This window comes from Polypterus senegalus, chromosome 1, assembly GCF_016835505.1.
Source record: "Polypterus senegalus isolate Bchr_013 chromosome 1, ASM1683550v1, whole genome shotgun sequence".
Taxonomy (NCBI): Eukaryota; Metazoa; Chordata; class Cladistia; order Polypteriformes; family Polypteridae; genus Polypterus; species Polypterus senegalus.
In genome coordinates, this window is record NC_053154.1 from 308,004,273 (window position 1) to 308,026,554 (window position 22,282).

At 39.2% G+C, this 22,282-nt stretch overlaps 1 protein-coding gene across 1 annotated transcript in view; it reads left to right on the forward strand.

Moving 5' to 3' along the window:
• The window catches only part of LOC120516011 (ZP domain-containing protein-like), a 99,797-nt gene that overhangs the window by 29,651 nt on the left and 47,864 nt on the right, over window positions 1–22,282 (forward strand). The window contains exon 6 of the mRNA XM_039737467.1: window positions 21,716–21,812. Within this exon, the coding sequence (XP_039593401.1) occupies window positions 21,716–21,812 (97 nt within the window). The remainder of the gene's footprint in view (window positions 1–21,715; window positions 21,813–22,282) is intronic.

Here is a 22,282-nt window from a genome sequence, read left to right on the forward strand (position 1 = left end):
CTCTTTGTATTTAGCGTTTTCATCGAAGGACCTGATGATGATGGTCACGTAGACATCTGGCTTTCAGTCCATCAATGTTGGTGCATCATGATGCTTTGAGTAGGTGGTGGTGGCGCAGGCCGCCACCACAAAGAAACCGGAAAAAGAAACAGAAGAGAGTAGGGGTCAGTACGGATTTTAGAGCCACCATGAATAGTTATTATGAAGAATTGAACATACAGAGTATCAGTATTAAGTTAAAGTGAAGTTATAAAAAGGCCATGTTAAAGTAATGTGTTTTCAGCAGTGTTTTAAAGTGCTCTACTGTATTTGCCTGGCGAATTCCTATTGGCAGGCTATTCCAGATTTTAGGTGCATAACAGCAGAAGGCCGCCTCACCACTTCTTTTAAGTTTAGCTTTTGGAATTATAAGGAGACACTCATTTGAAGATCTAAGGTTACGATTTGGAATATAACGTGTCAGGCATTCCGATATATAAGATGGAGCGAGATTATTTAAGGCTTTATAAACCATAAGCAGTATTTTAAAGTCAATCCTGAATGACACAGGCAACCAGTGTAGTGACATCAAAACTGGAGAAATGTGTTGGATTTTCTTTTCCCAGTTAGGATTCTAGCAGCTGCATTCTGCACTCGTTGCAAATGATTTATGTCTTTTTGGGTAGTCCTGAGAGGAGTGCGTTACAGTAATCTAGTCTACTGAAAACAAAAGCGTGAATTAATTTCTCAGCATCTTTCAATGATATAAGAGGTCTAACTTTAGCTATGTTTCTTAAGTGAAAAATGCTGTCCTAGTGGTCTGATGAATATGCGATTTAAAATTCAGATTACAGTCAACGGTTACCCCTAAATTTTTTACTTCCGTCTTAACTTTTAATCCTAGTGCATTAAGTTTATTTCTGATAACCTCGCTGAATCCATTATTGCCAATTACCAAAATTTCAGTTTTCTCTTTATTTAGTTTGAGAAAATTACTATTCATCCATTCAGAAATACCAGTAAGACATTGTGTTAGTGTATCGAAAGAGTCGGAGTCATCAGGTGCTATAGATAAGTACAGCTGTGTGTCATCAGCATAGCTGTGGTAGCTCACGTTGTAACCTGAGATAATCTGACCTAACGGAAGCATGTAGATTGAGAATAACAGCGGACCCAGGATAGAGCCTTGTGGAACACCATATCGGATATCATGTGTCTTTGAGATTTGATTACCACAACTCACAAAGAATTTTCTCCTGCCAGGTAGGATTCAAACCAATTTAAGACACTGCCAGAGAGGCCCACCCATTGACTAAGGCGATTTCTAAGAATATTATGATCAATGGTGTCAAATGCAGCACTCAGATCTAAGAGGATGAGAACAGATAAATGGCCTCTGTCTGCATTTACCCAAGTCATTTACTACTTTAACAAGTGCAGTTTCAGTACTGTGATTTGTTCTGAAGCCTGACTGAAAAATATCAAGAATAGCATGTTTATTGAGGTGGTCATTTAACTGCATAATGACTGCCTTCTCTAGAATTTTACTTAAGAAGGGCAGGTTAGAAATGGGTCTAAAATTTTCAAAGGCAGAGGGGTCAAGATTATGTTTCTTAAGAAGGGGTTTAACTACAGCAGTCTTAAGACAGTCTGGAAAGACCCCGTATCTAATGATGAATTTACTATGTCCAGAATATTGTCAATTAGACGCCTGATATTTCTTTGAAAAACCTGGTTGGTATTGGGTCAAGGACGCAGGTGGAGGGTTTCAGTTGAGAGATTATACTATGTAATTCAGGTAAATCTATCCTGGTGAAAGCATTTAATTTGTTTATAACGGAGTACCGGGGCTTTGGAGGTTCTGCAGTGTTGGGGAGATATACTATGTTATCTCTAATATCATTAATTTTTTGAGTGAAAAATACAGCAATGTTCTCACAGGTTTCACTGGAAGTATTCTGGGGCATTCCTTTGTGTTACCTGGGTTTAACAGACGGTCAATTGTTGAAAATAAGACTCTGGGATTACTAGCATTGTTATTTATAATATTAGAGAAATAGCAGCCTCTCAAGACGGACAGTGTTATTGTATTCTGTTATTTTAACTTTTAATATTTCATAGTGGATAGTTAGTTTAGTTTTCCTCCATTTACGCTCAGCTCTACGACATGTTCTTTTTAAATCAGACACTCTTTGGGTCTTCCATGGAATAACAGTACTAGAGGATTTTTTAACTGTCTTTTCAGGTGCAACTATGTCAACAGCAGTTCTTACTTTAGAATTAAAGTTTTCCACTTTACTATTTACATTATCCTCGCTATTATAGCTGGCATTATAAACGGACTGATTGCTTAGAATAGTTGTAAGCTTTAAAGCTGCTGATGAGTCAAAGAAGCGTTTTTTAACAAAATGCTTCTCATGAGCGTTTTCTATCTTTATTTCTATATTAAATAGTAGAAGGAAATGGTCTGATAGACCGATATCAGTGACCTGCTTTATATCAACTTTAAGTCCTTTAGTAATCACTAAGTCTAACGTATGACCTGCTTTATGTGTAGGCTGATTTACGAGCTGCCTCAAATCAAAAGAGTCCAGGAGGTTCATGAATTCCTTTACCTTTTGGTCACACTGATTGTCGACATGAAAGTTAAAGTCGCCGACTATTAAGAGTGTCATAGTTTGTAACTAAAATTGACATTAAGTCAGAGAATTCCTCAAGGAAAGACGCGTTATATTTAGGAGGTCTATACACGGATAATACGAGAACGTGAGAATCTCCATGAATAACAACGGCGAGATACTCAAAGGACTTAAATTTACCAAAACTAACATCTTTACATTTTAATCGCTCGAGTAAATGTTTGCCAAACCGCCCCTTTTCCCTGGCGGTCGCACGAGTAAAACTGTAATCCGGAGGCGCAGATTCATTAAAACTGCCGCCCATTGGAATTAAGCCATGTTTCATTTAGCAATAAAATCAATGTTTCTATCACTAATAAGATCGTTTATAAAAAATGTCTTGTTAGTTAAAGCTCTAACATTTAATAGTGCCATATTTAATGTTTCTGAAGGGCAGAGCTGAATTTTATGCGTGTTATCGGTAATCGGAACAAAAATTAAGTTATTTTTGTTAACGCCGCTCTGTGTGTACTTTTTATGTAATCTACAATCCGTTTTTATAGTCTTAATGCAGTGTTGATCTGAAGTAGTAATTTCAATTAAATTATTGGTGTTTTTGCCGCACTGCCTAGATTTTTTACGTGCGTTAAGATTTGTTATTAGATTATTAATGATGTGCACTTTAACGGAAGACTCTGTTAAGCCATTATGTCCTATCAAAGCAGTAGCATTACGTAAGGGGTTAGCAGTAGAAGTAGACAGTCAAGATAGACGAATTACCTTAGCGATGTTTTCGGAGAGGACCCGGGCGCCAAATCTATTCGGATGCAGTCCATCCCGCTTGAAGAAGCGGCCTTTCCCAAAAAAGATCCCAGTTGTCTATAAACCCGATGTCTTGATTCTCGCAGAAGCCTCTCAGCCAGTTGTTTAAACCCAGCAGACGACTGTAGTATTCATGCGATCGTCTGACGAGAGGTAGTGGACCCGAGATGAAGATTTTTGCGGATGGGGTCCTCTCCTTCGTGTCTTCAACTAGTGCTGTGAAGTCAGCCTTGAGAACCTCTGACTCTCGGTGCCTTATGTCGTTTACGCCGGCATGTAGAATGATGGATCCAATTGCCCTCTTGTGCTTCTGGTAGAAGGTCGGCGCCCGCCTCAACACATCTCGAACTCGAGCACCGGGAAAACAAGAAACAAAGGATTTTTGATTAGGGCACGTGATATTCAGGTTTCGTACAATGGAATCACCTACCACGATTACATCACCCGGGGTTGAAGGCAGACTGGGGACGCGGAGAGGGTCGAATCGATTCTGGATTTGAATGCTCGCCTGTGCCGCTGGAGGTGTTCTAGCCTTGAACCCCCGCCTGCAAAGCTGAAACCCGTCGAGGTCTTCATCAGCGTTGTCGTTGTTCTACGAGGCGCGGGGGTGAAGCTTACTTGCCCTTGGACTTGAGCGGCACGAGGTGGGGTTGATGTTACGCCGACTTCAGTTGTTTGGTGTGGTTTGTCCAGCAGCCGAGTCTTCAAGTCTCTGAGGTACCTTCGTCTAGACAGGAGTTTCTGAATCTGTTTGTCGAGTGCCTGGAGTTCCTCGACAACGATGGCAACGCGATTCATCTCACTGTCGGCCATTGTCTGCTTCTACTTCCGCTTCCGCTTCGTCACCTAGGAAAGAAAGAGAGAAAGTTAGTATAGACCTATACTACTGTAGTTATCTGGGACAATTATAATTTATAGATATAAATTTATTCTTGACTTAATTATTTGCAACTATTATTTTTTGAAGCAACCAGATTCAGTGGTTCAAGTGGAGTTGGCATGTTATGTTTGTTTAAATTTTCATCTTGGTACTCCAGGCTTCTTAATACATTCCCAAGGACTTGTGTTTTAGGTTGATTGGTGTGCATGAATGGACCCTGCAAGAGAGACTGTTGGGTTGGCCTGTTTGAATGCCTTGCACTTGATGCTCTTGGGTTAGAACCTGACAGCCATGAAGAATGTTATCTTATGTAGAAGCCAAGAAGATTATGACAGTTTTATATCACTGTAAAAGACACCCATTTAGGAGAAAATAGTTCAGTCAAGAAAAGACCATTCTGCCCAACAAACTCCTCAATCCTATTCACCTACTCAAGTAACATCAAACTGAGCTTTGAAGAACCCTAAAGTCCTACTTTTTACAATCCGGTGTTTTGATATTTATACTTTATGTACTTCTTTTGGTTTGTGATCTGCTTGGTTACAGGATTCTGGAATTCTGCAGCTACCAGTAAGGTTGGAGTACTGAGCATGAAACTCAAGCGAAAAATTCCATAGCTGGAGTGTCCTCATTGAAGTTTTGACTTTTAATGTTGTGACTACAACTTTAGGTTTTTAGGATTGGCTCTTACATTAGTGTTTTATTTTATAGACAGACAGACAGACAGACAGACAGACAGACAGACAGACAGACAGACAGACAGACAGACAGACAGACAGATAGATAGATAGATAGATAGATAGATAGATAGATAGATAGATAGATAGATAGATAGATAGATAGATGTTTGTCCCCAGAGGGGATACACACCAGAATGATTAAAAAGCAAAAAAATGCAAAATAAAGAAAACTGTGTCTTCTGAGATCAGTCCAACCTGTCATTGATGTGGACCCCCAAGTACTTGTAAGAGTGGACCACTTCAACATCAACTCTCAGAACAGTGACTGGACATAGAGTTTTTTTGGGTTAAAGTTAATAACTAGTTCTTTGGTTTTGCTGATGTTAAGATATAGACAATTCTGTCTGCACCAAGAAACAAATTTCTCCACCCTACGTCTCTCCTATATCTCATCTTCTTTATCAATACATCCCATAAGTGCAGAATCGTCTGCGAATTTCTGCAGGTGACATGACATGCTATTATATTTGTGTTTAATGGTGAAAGGGGTGATGAGAAAAACAGACAGGCCTGTTCATTGTGGTGCTCCAGTGTTGCTCACACAGTATTGTGCAGTACTGCCTGACAGATAGTCCATCATCCAGGACACCACAGGCTCATCCACCTGCATATCTCAGAGTTAACCCCTTAACATGGCTGGAGAAATCAGAAAACATCATCCTCACACTGCTGCCATCTTTGTCTAGGAAAGAATAAGGTTTGTGGAGCAGAGAGATAATTGAATTCTCCACTCCAGTGTTTGTCTTATAGGCAAACTGCAGTGTGTCCAGGTGATCTACCAAGAGATGACTCATATAGACCAGCACCATCCTCTCAAAGGTCTTCCTGATGTGAGATGTGAGTGCCACTGGACTTTAATCATTATGTGAAGGTGTGCCTGCCTTCTTTAGAACAGGAACAATGCAGGATGTTTTCCATGACAACAGCCCATTCTGAAGCCTTAAGGATGGGCTGAAAAGTTGATAGAGGACACTACAAAGTTGGTCAGCATGGACCTTAAAAACCTGAGCAGTGACTTCATCTGGTCCTGCAGCTTTTCTTGTGTGTAACTTCATCAGGTGTCTCTTTACTTGGTCTTTAGTGATGGACAGCCCAACGTGATTCTAAGAGGTGGACTCATCACTGGCCGTACCATAGGATGTGGCAGGAATTCTTGATGTAATAGGGCTGGTATGGGAAGACTGGTCATTGGAAGAAGATGGCAGTGGGAATGAAAATTTAAAAAATAAAATTAGTTTAATGTGTTAGGTTTGTCCACGTCCCCTTCAAACACCTGAGCCCTGGTTTGCTTGAGTCCAATAATAATTGCCAGTCCATTCCAGACCTCCTTCATGCTATTCTGAGTGAGTTAGTGAGCCAGTATTTGTGTTAATGTTATACATATTGGTCTTGGTTAGGGTTCATAGATAACTTAAGCGCGCCCACTTTTGCCATAATATAATATAAAAAAGGAAACAATGAGGATCACAACTATTCTGCAATTCCTTAAAAACTTGCTTGTATTATAGCTGAAAGATTCATATTTGAACTCCAGAGCAAAGCAGCTGAGTGTGACTATTTCTTGCAGACATTGAAGCTAACGTTGTGTGCACTGAGACGACGATGAGCCTGTTTGTGCTGAAGTCTTCGGTCCCAGGCCTTAATGAACATAACTTGCGCCTTAATGATCCCATGTGCACCGTGACATCTAATTCAAGCCATCTGATTGCCAGCTTGTCTTTGAACTCCTGTGGCACAGAAATTCAGGTAATTACCCAAACATTGGTATGTTAGGAAAATTATTAGGGCAAAATGTGCTTAAACTGTGACTCAAATTAGGAACAATGTTTTATGTAATTAAAAACTCACGTTAAAACTCTACTGTTCTTCTTTAACATCAGTCTGTGTCCCCATTTTGGATTAATCTGATGGATGCAAGACTTCTCCTCCTTTGATTCTTTCTCACTTGCCAAAGAAAATCTCACTTCTGACTCCAAGGTCAAGCCTTGGTGACTTTTAACTCCTCTCTGGCCTTGCAGGTCTGGGTCACTCTTTTTATCTAAACACCAGACTAGAGGTGATGCTGGTTGTTTCTAGAGCCTCTACTGATCTGAACCCTCCATAGTTGTTGAAGAGTCAATTATCCAAGCTTTCTGTGAACCGTCATATCCTAGGTGATAATTGTCATCTTTGGTGTTTTCCGCTTCTTTTCAGTCAGCTTGAAATGGTTCAAACTCTTTCTAATATGTTTAATGTATCCTTAACATTTTCTGGGTGTTCCACTCTCCATCATTATTGTCTGATTGGACCCAGATTTTGGCCACTACTTATTATGATTTGCATATAAAAAACACAGTTTTTTTTTTATTCAGGGATTCTCAACATGAACTTTGTTTTCTTCCTGAAAATGTTTTTCCATGATGCCATTTTTTTTGCGGGTGCCACCATTTTCTGGAATGGTTGTTGCTTTATTGCTAGAATTACGACCCGGTAGTGAGTGGCTGTGACATCACGGGGTCAGAGGGTGTAAAGGTCATGACAAAAACTTTCTATTCTTGTGAGATTGAAGATAAACAGTGGTGAGAAGTAATTAATGACATTTACTTTCATTACTGTACTTGAGTACAGTTTATAGGAAATTGTACTTTTTATTGTATTTCTAAAAGTAAACGGCTTCAATCTTTAAAAAGGTTATTTATTAACCTTCCAATTTCATTGTATTTTTCATGGCGTGTCATTACACAATTGATGGGCTTCCAAATTTGGATTCACAATGGTCAATTAAAACAAAACTACATGTAAAAATTTTAATGTCATAGATCTGGATAAGCAAAGTAGTTTAATAAATGTCATCATGGTCGTACAGTTTTCTTCTTTTCACAGCTATAGTCAATGGATGCACCCCAGTATATCACAATGTAATGATTAAGTGTGCTGTAGAAGTTTCCTCCGTAAAGCTAATCTCTAGTGACTTTATGTTTATAATGCACATGGAGATACCTACGAAATGGAAATGGAAAGTTCTCAGCTCAGTGATAGTGGCGATGCTGTTTGTTAAAAGACAGATATTACTATAAAGTCACAGGTCACATTTAGAAGAGCAGTTCAGTCACAAGAAAATAAGACAAAACAGCTTCATTATGTAGAGTAAACTGTATCTCAAAAACTGTGGAACAGGCTGCAGTTCAAGATCTCTTATTCACATTCACAAAATCAAAAAACAAAAAAAGTAAAGATGAGATTGATGACTGTCGCAAGCGGCTTGTGATCTAGCACTCGTAGTTATTCATGAGATGCTTTTCTGATGATCAGATGGAAACGGCCGCACATTGCCGGTGCCTTTTTCTGACGTTGCTCTGTTCCCTTCTCCCTTCTTCTTCTTCCCTCTTATATCGCACTTCAAATGAGGCATATTTATTCTAAAATTACATCAATATGATGAATGAAATCACGCGTCCATTTTCCCAAACAATAAACCTTTTTTTGATGTTGCCTAATACTGACATGTCTTCCTTTCTCAGGCTGTAAACCAATTTAGCTATTTGTTGTCCCAGATATCAATCTTTTCTCAGGTTATAAAGTAATTGATAGCCTGAGGCATTGCCATGTCTTCGTCTTTTGTAATGTCTGGGAAGATGATATGGTTTGATGTGTCCTGAATTTAGTTCCTCTGTTGTTGTCTTGAGCAAAATATAATGAAAACACAGAACAAAATTAACAGATTTTGTACCCCACAACAGTGTGAAAAAGAAAACATTTTCATAGGTTGGAATCCAGCAGAGGTCCACAAACAAAGCGGTGACACTGGATGTTTCTGTCATATTTGTTCTGTGTTTGGAAATTTATCATTTTTTGACACTTAATAGAAACATTGACAGTTACAGTTTGCATCAAAAGATTTATGTACATGAAACAACTTTTAAATTAAAACTAAAAAAAAATAATACAGCCTTCATAATGTACTTCTAACATTAAAAATCTGTGGTCATAACTTTAAATGTCATTTCAGCGGAGGGGAGTAAAACTTGCTTTGTGATTTTGTGTTTTGGATAGAAATGTCAGCCAGTCATTTTCAAACCCGCTCAGTCCTGAGCAGGGTTACAGGTGGGTGCCAGAGCCTATCCCAGCTAGAATAAGGCACAAGGCAGGAAACAAACCTTGAACAGGGTGCCAGTAATTCACAGGGCAGACACACCAAATGCACATTAGGGCCAATTTAGGATCATCAATCCACTTAACCTGCACATCTTTGGATCATGAGTAGAAACCACAGCACCTGAGGAAACCTACACAGACACTGGGAAAACATGCAAACTCCACCCAGAGAGGACTGGGGATGTAAACCCTGATTTCCTTATTGTGAGGCAGCAGCACTACCACCACGCCACTGTGTCTCCCTTGAAATGTACACTAAGAATTTAATTACAGGTTAAAATCAGTAAGTCTGCTGAGTGCTTAGTTTAGATTTTCTTATAATTGTGCCATATGAAATACTGTACACAATTCGCTATTTACAAAATTTCAGTATATATTGATATACAGTGGAACCTTTGTATACGTCTGCTTTGGAATAAGTCCAACTTGGTATACGTCCTGTTTGGACACGAAACATTTTGCTTGGTATACGACCTTTGTTTGGAATACAACTCGCGTGCTAACCTTGTTTACCTCTCTTGAGACAAAGCCACGATTGCCCACGAGCGTTAGTGCGGCAGTTGCTAGCATTCAGTGAACAACCCGCGATATAACTCTCTGTGAACTTTCACGTGTGTGATATAGCGGGTCCACAGCTCCTGTCAAAGTCCAGCTTTAAAATAAATAATCACCGCTCGCAGCTTGGTGAGGGGGCGTGGTGGTTATGTGGCTGAAGGTTGTCAGGGCGATTAGCGATGTGGGCGGTTCTCACCAAAGTGCAATTGTGAGGGACTGTCCGCATTCATGATTGTTCCTGGGGCTGCTTATCTTGATAAACAGAAGCGCGGGTCGGCTAGAAGGGGAGGAAAAATAAAGAACAGACGGGAGGTTGAGTGAGTGAGTGAGTGAGTGAGAGAGTGAGCGAGCGAGCGAAGTAGCTGAAGTAGGCAGAGTTAACGTCAGCTGCAAGTAGGGCGACTCCCCTGTTGGGAAGCAGGGGGGCCGCCAGGTAAAAAGGCACCGGGCTTCTTCTTGTTTTTTATTTTTTTATTTTTAAAGAATGCTTCCTACTCTATTTTAACTTTGTTGTTTTTAAGAGGACTTTTTTCTATTGTTTTTAACCTCCACGTTTCACTTCTGATTTTATGGATTATTTATTGGAACTTTGGAGACTGCACTTTAATTTGAACACCTTGTTTTGTTAATTGTTTTAATAAAAGCACTTTGCACTTTTTCACCATCCCCTTACTTTACCGATGAGGTTAGCAGTGAGGCACATTACCGACGGTGTAGGATTCAAGGGCTCCCCGGCAGCAGATGGGAGCATACAGCAAACCCGCATCATCACAACGTGATTTTGTGTTTTTTTTCATGTAAATTTGACTTGATTGTTGAAAAGTATGAAGGTGGCATGCGTATCTGGGACATGGCTGTTGCATACCGTTTGCCGAGAACGACGGTATCTACAATTGTGAAAAACAAAGATGTTATTAAAAAGTAAAGTGAGGTAAAATTTTCATTTATTTCATCTAATTGCTTTTGTATTTTTGTATTTTAGTATTAAGCAGTGCTTAAATTATTTTATACAACCCCTTCAATGTATAATATGTCAATAGCAATAGGATTTTTTTTTTCATGGGAACGGATTAATCATTTCCCCATTATTTCTTATGGGAAAAATTTTTTTGTATACGTCCTGTTTGGTATAAGTCAAAGGGTCTGGAACGAATTAAGGACGTATACCGAGGTACCACTGTATATAGTGTGAAAATAGCAGACAGAAAGCCACAGAAAAAAAAAAACGATGTCCCGTTTTAAATGTAGGTGAAAAAATGAGCACAAAAGCACATGGACAGGGTGATACTTTAACCATCTCAGTGATTGTTTTTTTATTTATTCATTTTTTTCTGAACAAATCAATGTCTTTAGTAAGCTTTTGATTTTTTTGAAAACAAGTTTTCTTGTATTTTAAGTTTATACAGTACATTTAATCCTTGTACAACATGGTGATGACTGACATCCCATATCAGTGCACTCACAATAAGCAGCAGCTGCTGCATGCTGGTCAACTACTGCAACAATTAAAACATGTCTGACATCATAGGTGTGAATACCCAAAACAGGAAACTAATCTAAATCAAGTACTAATAAAAGGATATTATATATGGGGTGGCACGGTGGCACAGTGGTAGTGCTGCTGCCTTGCAGTTAGGAGACCTGGATTCACTTCCTGGGTCCTCCCTGCGTGTAGTTTGCATGTTCTCCCCGTGTCTATGTGGGTTTCCTCCCACAGTCCAAAGACATGCAGGTTAGGTGAATTGACAATCCTAAATTGTCCCTAGTGTGTGCGTGTGCCATGCGGTAGGCTGGCGCCCTGCCCGGGGTTTGTTTCCTGCCTTGCGCCCTGTGTTGGCTGAAATCGGCTCCAGCAGACCCCTGTGACCCTGTAGTTAGGATATAGAGGGTTGGATAATAGATGGATGGATGGATATTATACATGCTGTGGTCTTTGAGATTTAACAGAGTCCTGAAGAAAACAAGGCCACCCCGTTTTATGCACAAAATTAAAAAACTATCAGGACAAAATAAATACGTGCAGTCACCTTGCTCGATGCTCTGGTCCAAAAAACAACTTCACCTTTCAGCGATATCCCCTTTATATACAGTGATCCCTCGCTATATCACACTTCAACTTTTGCGGCTTCACTCTATCGTGATTTTTTTCTCATACATGTTTACGTCACTACGCATGCGCTTTCTGAGAACTTTTATCTAAGCCCCACGATGGCTCCTAAATGTGCTGCTTTTTCTAAGCCTTCTGACAATAAAACTAAGTGCCGGAGGAAGATGCTTACTATCCAGGAGAAGGTGAAACTCTTGGATATGATTAAAGATGGCAATACCCTACAAAAGCCTCCTCACGCATACGAAAAGACAGCGCCAGCAACTGCCTATCAAGATGTTCTTCAGCCTCGCACCCAGACACCCACTGCCTAGTACTTCTTCACTGAAGACAACAACGCACCTGCTGAAGATACTGCACCACCTCTGAAGACTCTCCTACTGAGGTCGTGCCTTCATAGGTTAGTGGTTGTGTGCAATTAAATGTACAGTACAATAATCTACTATAAAAAAAGCGTTCGGGATTGTCCTTCCATCCCTTTGAGTGCAAAGCATAGCGGTATTCCGCTTATTACAGACTTACTACTTGCGGTTTGAGGTACGAAGCGACGCAATGTGAGCAGAGTTCTGGTGCTGTCATCGTTCCCTTGCTTTTGTGAGCGATGCGCTGGAAAAATAGACAAAATTATGTCTCTGGAAATAATTAATGTTGATGGAGTACAAATGCCTCACCGCGTAGTAAATATCAGGGGAGATGGTGCTTGCTTATTCTCATCTATAGCTTATTTAGTGCATGAAACTCCGTCTTTAGCGGTACAGATTCGGGCTGACATTGTATGACTTTGGACAGGCACTTGAGGAGATAAAAAAAAACTTTCGGGAGATGTTATGAATGGGCACTTTGATGTTCTCATTCCCTACACTTACATGCCTGATGTACACATGGAGCACACAAAAATTGAGGATAAAAGTCGGTCGCCTTAAAAGGCGAGTGCGCCTAGTAATATGATATTTGTAACATCTAATATGTCTTATTTTCTCTTATTTTGTCTAATATATTGGGTAATACGAGTGTAATGGTGACTAAAGGGTGTTATTTCATGTCTAGAGGGCTCTAATAATGTTAAAAAACGTATTTAGAAGGTCGTAAACGGGCTTTCTGTACTCTAACTGCGAAAATATTTGATTTATAAATAAAGAATCCTACTTCGCGAAAATTCATTTATCAAGGTAGAGTCTGGAACGGATTAACCGTGATAAACGAGGGTTCACTGTACTGTCTGGTTAATAAGGGGTGTGGCTTCTCTATCTCATTTGCACTAATTGGGCATCGTCTTGGCACTGTGATAGAAAGAAAAGGAGACAAAATTGTTAGCAGGGTGCATTGCATATCTCAGATACATCAGGAAGGTAACCTTCTGACACACATGTGTGATGATGTCCAAAATCTGACAGAGTGGGGGGAAAAGATTTTAAAAGTCAAATACGTTTTCCACACTGACAGAAAACTAAAGTCACTGGCACAACGTCATTGAATTGAAAATATTTACCTTGGTTAAAGTCAATATTCAACACTCCACCATTGGAAATTCAGTGTGGAAAACAAGGAAGAATCCATTGGTCTGAGAAGATTTTTAATGCTCATCTGCAGTTTCACAAAACAGTTATCAATATTTAAAATATATAAAGTTTTTGGGTCTGGGACTCCAAAGTGGATTATTTTGACCGCCATGTGTCATGTTATGTCTTCTTATTGTACCATAAGACCCTCATCATTTCCTACTTGCATTTGTGTAGAGTTAGAGGTGCATGGACACAGGGTTACAGCAGCCATTTTATTTACGTTTGAGTTGCATGTTCCGTGATTGTTTTGAACTTTGTACTGATAAAGAAAAGACATTTTATCTATTAGGAGAAAACTCTCTACCAATTTGTAGATGTTGGATTTTACCTTTAACCCACTTGGTGTGTACAAATGTTTTTGCACTTAGTGTTAGAACCCTACTACATGTGACAATTTACTTTTTAAATCAACTAGAAACAATCTCCGTTTCTTGGTACCTGATATGCATATAGTATCAGTCATTTACTTTTCTATTCAAAGGTGTAAATGTTTTCAACAAGTGGGACACCAGTTCATTCCTAACAGGTAAAGAAGGCTGCATTCGGGATCTAATCCAGGTATATAACATTCTCGAAGGTCATCAGAATTTTAACTTAAAGTCCCAATTCATTTCCAGACTCTTCTCGACCAGTTTGATTTATTTTATCTCTCTGTTTGTGTTATTTTCTGCAACACCATTCCATCTGGGTCATGTGTTTGTGTTTGAAGCAACTAAGATGCCACTTACCATCTGGTATAAATATGGTAACAATTGGTATCTTTGGATAAAATTCCTATTACAATGTTTTGCATTTATTTAATTTTTGCTGGAGGGTCTTATTATTATAGATGGAAGCACAGGTAGTCATTGACTACTAGAGCACCTCTGCCAGTGTTGCCAGGCTGAGTGAAAGGTTATCTGCCAAGAGCCACCCTTCCCTGATATTTCACCCCTTTAAACATCTCAGAATGGTGGGACAGTGATATTGATGTCTTCCTACTACTCCCTACAGCCAGCCTTAGTTTCCTTTCTCTTTTCATTGTGTCACTTCTTCTGAGTCAAACTCAGACTCAAACTCCCTTTTTTTGCCTCTTCTTCCAGTTGATTGACCACTTTCTTTTACATGGAATCAGTAATTCCAACAACGTTCAGAAATCGTTGGTGGAATATTGCAATGAAGCCTCTGCTGTTGACTTCTACAGAGAAGAACACATATCTTCTACCGTCCATGCACATTTCTGCTAAATCCTTTGACTTCTCCGTCTTCCTTTCAAAGCCTGCCTCCATTTCGTCTTCCCATAGGACAGGGAGCTTGGCCATGATCACTGTCCTGACAGAGATAAAGAACAGGACAATGTCTGCTCAGAGTGGAGATGGAGCAATTTTGAGTAGACCCACTACCGATAAGGTTCCACTTAGACAACTTCACGCTTCCTTTGACTTGGACATTGGTGCTCTTACGACTATTCTTTAACTTTGCCACTTTGGTTTTCATCTCCTGATCGAGGTACTTACTCATTGTAATCTTTTAAACCTCCTTCTTCTCCCATTAAAAAGAACTAAGCTTGAGCAATGTTTCATGGCAATAAACACTAAAATGGGGGGCTCTGTGACAAAACATGGGAAAAGGAGAGAACAGGCAGTAATCGTGCTGGACATAAATAAACTCAGTTGACATGATTTCTTTTTAAACTTGACCTGCTCTTAGTCTTTCATTTGCCTGATTTAAGGTCCCTTCAATCTCTGCCTGTTGTGTTTCTGTTTTTTGTTTATATGACAGTCACATGATGGAGGGCAACCAATCATTGTGAAAGTAAATGATCATTTGAAACATGATAGTTATGTCTATGCTTTGTATATTTTATTCAGTTTGGCTTTTTTAACATTCCCAGTATAATATTTAATACTTTTACTTGTAATTTCTTTTTTAGGATAATGGCACTGCCATAATTTTCCAGAATGAAATTTCAACTTTTGATTTTCCTAATCAAATTATAAGCAAAGGAAATCAGGTGGAGATTCCTTTCAGTTGTGCTTATCCAAATAAGGGTCAAGCATCTGCTTCATTTAGTCCTCACAAGTCCAACTACATGTTCTCTGAAGCCGGCTTTGGGACTTTCACGTTTGTGTTTGAGTTTTATAACAGCGGCGACTTCACAAGCATCATCGACCCCAGCGAGTACCCAGTCAAGGTGGAACTTGGGCAGATGTTGTACATGGGCATCAGTGTGAAGTCATCACTGAAGAACATCAAGCTGTTTGTCGACACATGCCGGAGTACGCCTCATGATGACCCCAGTGACTCCATCTATTATAAAATCATTTCAAATGGGTAAATCACATTTACATGTTTAAAAGTGTTTAATGGTACAGATTAGGCCCTTATCTTCTTGGTTACCCTTTAAATTTTCAGATATTTCAATTCTCAGACATTTTTGAGCTTCATTCTAAATCCTAATAATGCTTGAAATTTAATTACATGGAAGCAATGACAACATATATACAGTATTCATTGTTCAATGTCTAATTATCCAAAAATGATTCCACATTCATTGTCCACATATACTAAGGTGTGATACTGTTCAGATGTACTTGCGGGTCAGATCTCCTTGTGCTCTGAAAGCTGCACTGCTCCATTAGTCAGTCATTCACTTTGGTTAAGAGCAACTTTAGCTCATCACCATCCTCACCCTCTGAACTGGGTTAACTTGTTCACATTTATGTAATACATTTTGTAGACCGTTTGTCTGAGTTCTTACTGAAACATTACAGTGGAATTTGGACTTTGCCTGGATGTGTATAAAATGCAGATTTCTTTTCCATAGCCATTGCAGTTTTCTGAAAACCAGTTCATATTAGAAAATTTTTTTAGCAAAAGGTATCACTGAAAACCGCAGGAAACAAAAAAGGCAAAAAAAAAAAAAAACAGTACGAGGAAAGTTCAAAGAAAGAAAAAAAATTACAATCTTTCTGTTTGGGGATCGTTGTGCACAACTGAGCTGCGACCACAGAACTAACTGCTCTGTGGATGATTCATTCAACCATTTCAAGGTCTTATTATTTAATTATTATTTGTTGTAAAGAAAGTATCTGCTGAATTTACTTCATAGTAACGAGATTTCTATAGACTTGTGTCATATGGGGAAACTCTCAGGATCATAAAAATACTTTGTTGTAATGAGAATTTCATTGTAAAGATATTCATTGTAATGGAATTTTACCTGTAGTTAAAAAGCATCGCTCCTGATTCTTTGCATTTAAATCCATCTTTAGTATGTGTGGAAGTAACCCCCAAGAAAGATAGGAATAGTTCAATCAATCAGTTTTTATTCAGCCACAGGTGAGTACATAGGATTCATGCATTGCAACGCAGAAGAGCAAAGTCCCTACTTTTCAATCAGCTTGTTTGTATTTTCTCCCTCCACCTTCCCCTTACTTATAAAAACGCATAATATCATTTACCTAAGCATTTCATGTAATTGCGCAAATCGGCCAACCGTTTCTGTTCTGTGTACGTGTCAGAGGGGGCCGTAAAGATAGAAAGGTCTAACAGACGCGTTCCTAAAGAGGAAGTTGTCCTCGGTCAGCTTACTGCATCCTGTCTTATGATAGACGCCTGTATGAATAACTAACCTGCGTTAGAGCAAAACAGCTTTGTCAGCTTTTAAGCCTTAATAGCTTGCAAGCACTTAATTTTTCTTTCACAGTAGCAATCATTGGAACTAATTGTTTTCTTCTCCTCCTTCCAACCCTGCCTCAATTTTGCGATGTTTCAGGCCACTTGTTTTTTCACAGCTATTTGAAATTCCTGCCATTAGTGTGGCAGTGAGGTTGAGGTCTGAATGTTTGACTTTACTGTTTTAAAACCTTGAAAGTTTTCTTTTTCTGCCATTCATTTATAGAGATGCTGGTGTACTTAGGACCACTCTCCTGTGTCACCATCCAGTTTTCTTCTAACATTAACTGTTGGACTGATATCCTAGCAATTTTTGTGTAGAATATTCTGGAATAAAAAGGAGTTCACCTAGAGCTTGCGGCCTCTGCACCTAGCATACCCCAGTACAAAATACAAGAACTGTATGAAGAGCATTAAATAGGCCTGTAGAACATCACATAGGTAACCTAAACTTCTTCATCTGGTTGTTAAACCAAAGCAAGACTTCTGTCATAAAGTGTTATATATGCAGTCTTTACCTCAAAATATAAGAAGTGACTTTATTCATGTTAGATATGGACATATTGTCAATAGTTTGCTTTGAGAGGCAGCCAGACAATCAAAATGAAAATGACTATTAATACCGAACTCATACACATCATGCCCATACTCTGCCAGATCAGCCTTATGTTTCAAGTAAAACAATGCTATTCCTGCATTATGGAATGGAAATGCTGTAGTTCTGTGGTATAGAAGGACACTGGCTTCTATTTAAGGTCTACCTGTGTGTTTACATGGTCTCCACTTTTCCCTCTCAGAACCTAAAAATGCATGTATCATGTTAATATTACCCACTATCAGGGCCAAGTGTGTGAGTAAGTGTGTCCTGCGATAGACTGCTGCCCCATCCATTTTTTCTCCCCTCTTAAGCCCAACATTCACCCTAAAAGTGGATTAATAGCTGTTCAAAGTGAACTGATAAGATATGTGTTCTGTATAACTTCATTCAAATGAAGACCAAGAATAAATGAAAATAAAATAGAACTAAGAGAGGTTTCCTCATATCATCATTGTCCATGTGATTCAAGATTGTTATCTTATATATAAACGTTGACGCGTAAGTGTCTGTCTGTCCGGCCAGAAAGTGCGAGGGAACAGCATGAAGCTCAAAGAAATCGACTCTGAGAACTACTGAGAAAAGAGAAACTCGCTAATACACAAGCGAGACGAGCACATTGGAAATAAACGAAACCTCCAAGGACAGAGTAACTCACTTAGCCACTGATAGACAACGGAGGCGAGCACGTCGGCAAAATGAAACCACCAAGGAAAGAGAGCCTCACTTAGCTGTTAATGCACAACTAATGCGATTGATTGATTGAAGTGCCAGAATCTGTGGTTTCTAGGAGCCCGGGCTTTTTACAGCATGGGCTTACATAGCTAATCTATACTAATAAAAGGCAAAGCCCTCACTCACTCACTCACTCACTCACTGACTCATCACTAATTCTCCAACTTCCCGTGTGGGTGGAAGGCTGAAATTTGGCAGGTTGATTCCTTACAGCTTCCTTACAAAAGTTGGACAGGTTTTATATCGAAATTCTACGCGTAATGGTCATAACTGGAAGCAGTTTTTCTCCATTTACTGTAATGGAGATGAGCTTCAACGCCGTGGGGGCGGAGTTTCGTGTGACATCATCACGCCTCCCACGTAATCACGCAGTACATAGAAAACCAGGAAGACCTCAAAAAAGCGCTCAAGAAAACATGCATTATATAATTGAGAAGGCAGCGAAACAATAAGAAGCGAGTTCTGCTACTTCGGAAACAAAGCACGATGTAAACCTACACTTTAAATTAAGTTCATAGACAGGCTGCCGCTGGCGTTTGTAATTTAGTGCCTGCCCATATAAGGCCATCCGTCAGCGGCAATCCAATAGCAAACTGCCACGGGTAAATATTCACGGGTGAAGGACTGTGCTTATGGAGAGGAAGATGAGATGGTCAGGGTGGTGTTTGACACAAACTCAGCGAAACTGCGAGAGAAAGTTTTAAGTGCCAGGACTAAGGTAACATTAAATACAGCCACGGACATAGCACGAGATGGCACCAGCACAGCTGGGAACCTTCGATGCATGTACACCGAGCGGCTCACGTGAACTGACGCGCAGTGCACAGATAAAAAGCAACAGTTCCAAAGAGCGCTGAACAAAAACCGAATTACACAATTGAAAAGGCAGCAAAAAATATGAAGCGTCTGATACATAAAAGCATATTCATAAATCCAGCTACTGTGGAAACAAAGCACACGGTGGAAAAAGTCAATGTCCCGCTAAAGGAAGATAGTGTAAAAAAAAACCCGTGCATGCAGTGTGTCAGGTCTCAGATAAAAAAGAAGACGAGCTGTTTATTGATGCAGTAAGAAACGAATCGATGAATGAAACCTGTCATCTTTACAACGATTGACAAACACGGAATGTAACTTGAACACAACACATCCTACAAATACGAACCCGATTGAAAGAAATAATGATAATCAAATCCTTGATGACAGCAACACTCAGTAACACTCACAAAACAAATACTGTATATTGACAGTCATGTTACGTTATTTTTAAAATGTTCCCTTTTCTTTTTCTAGCTTTTTTAACACACTACTTCTCCTGCGATACACGGGTATATATATATGTATATATATATATATATCCCGATCTACATACTCGAATAATGGATACTTTATTCGCCATCAATGATTGTTTTGGTAAAGCCATACTCAGTGTATTCATTAGATGAACGGTAAAAAGTAAGAGCGAGGAGGATGACTTATTGAGGCATGCAGGCTGTAGTCTTGCGTCAACTCTATCTTAATTGCGCGATCACATTTGAAAAAATATATCTTTTCAAGTTCTATTTAGTCCATATGTGTCAAACTCAAGGGCCGCGTGCCACATCCGGCCCGGCCTGTAATTATATCCGACCCGAGATCATTTTATATACTGTATTATTGTTATTAAAGCCTGGGTATATGAAGCGCTGGTAACACAATAAACTACAGATCCCATAATGCAGCGCTTCAGCTGCCTTGCAACACTTACGCGTTAATCAAGTCTACCTTAAGATGCTGCAAGTTATTGCGAAGCTAGCTCACACGATGCTGAAGAGAAAAGTTGATTCTGAAAATAGTGCCTTTAAAAACCGATGGGAGGCTGAGTATATGTTTACTGAACCCGTGTGTCTCATTTGTGGAGCTAATGTGGCTGTAATTACAGAATTTAATCTAAGACGGCACTATGAGACAAAACATCAGGGTAACCTGAATGCAATGCAGAAGATACAGAAAGCAGCATAATTAAATTAGAATCTGACACTTCAGCGGACGTTTTAACCCGTGCACAATCACAAAGTGATTTCAAGTGAAGCTGCTTTTATTGGAGACACAAATGCACCAGTCCAATTTGCCCCACTTTCCCTGTTGCCAAGTAATGTTAAACCAAGTCGTCACTACGGTGTTCCCAAATACGCACTTTGCTGATAAACTGAGCGCACTGCGCACTGAGTTTGCACGGCACTTTGGTGACTTTGAAGAACAAAAAAAGTCCGTCTACATGCGGCTCGAACCTTGTGCATGTTTGGTAGCACATATCTGTGTGAGAAGCTCTTCTCAGTGATAAAGACTAACAAAACAGCACACAGGAGTCGCCTCACTGATGAGCACCTGCAATCCATCCTGAGAATCTCCACAACACAGAACCTCACACCAAACAGAAACGAACCTGTGGCCAAAAAAAGATGCCAGGTGTCCAGCTCTAAAATGACATATGAGCAAAGACAACTGAATGATTTGATTTGTTATTGCTGAAAGGAACACATTTTATTTATATTTCCAGGTTTTGTTATGCAGCATGTTCATATTTGAATTTGTATAATTTTGACAGGATATATTTTTATGGAGAGCAAAATATTATAAGTTGTTTAAGGTTTGAGTTGATTTATTCACGAATAATATTCCTGTCTGTTTTTACCATTCCTACCAAAGATATTTCTGTCGACTAAATAAAAATTCCTTCTATTTAAAATTTAAATAGAACTTGAACAAATACGATAGTTCATAATATCCACGCAGACTTGCACGTAAGAGCGGGAGTTATCCGTTTTAACAAGCAGCGTATTGCACTGATACAAAATAGCTGTGTGTGTATATATGTAGATATGTATGTATATGTATATATATGTTTATATATGTGTGTGTGTGTGTATGTGTATATATATATGTATTTGTGTGTATATATGTGTGTGTATGTATGTATGTGTGTATGTATTTATGTGTGTGTATATGTATGTGTATATATGTAGATATATATGTATGTATATATGTGTATATGTATAGATATGCATATATTTATATGTTTATGTGTGTGTGTGTAAATATATATATATATATGACAACACTCATCACTCACAACAGTGACAAAACAATTACATTGACAATCATGTTACGTTATTTTCAAATTGTTTCCTTTTCTTTTTCATTGCTTCTTTAACACACTACTTCTCCGCTGCGAAGCGCGGGTATTTTGCTAGTCTAATATAAATGTGACACCACAGACACATTTCTCACTTGGTGCTAGAATGTTCCGTCTAATTGAACAATTGATTTATACATTGAATTGTGTCTCTTCTAGGTGTGTTAAAGATGACAGTGTAAAAATCTTTCCCACCAATCAGACTCAGTTTAACTTTGGACTGACAGCCTACAGTTTTATTGGAGGATACCCCCAGGTAAGCGATGAGCACACATTCACTCATCCTACCAAATATAATCATTTTATCGGCTTGTTGATTCTATCAAATGTTTACATGGTTATTCACCTTTTAGGTGTTCATCACCTGCAGTGTCATTCTGTGTGAAGCCAACAGTCCAGACACCCGATGCTCTCAGGGCTGCATTGAGACCTCAAATTTCCCAAATATCCCACTCAGGAAGAGGAGGTCATTGTCTTTGGAGAGCCAGAAACACTTCATTTCCCAAGGACCCCTCTACCTTGCTGGGAAGACTCAATACAATAACAGTAAGGCTGAATTTGTTGTGTAGGTCTAAGTTAGTGAAGAATGCTTTCAGTGAATACCTTTTTACTTTGTCACAGACTGACTTACTTTTGTCGTTTTGGCAACCATTAAGAAGAACAGTTCTTAATAATGGTAGCTATTATTGTATATGTGTCACCCTGCCACAGGGGTTGCACAAACCA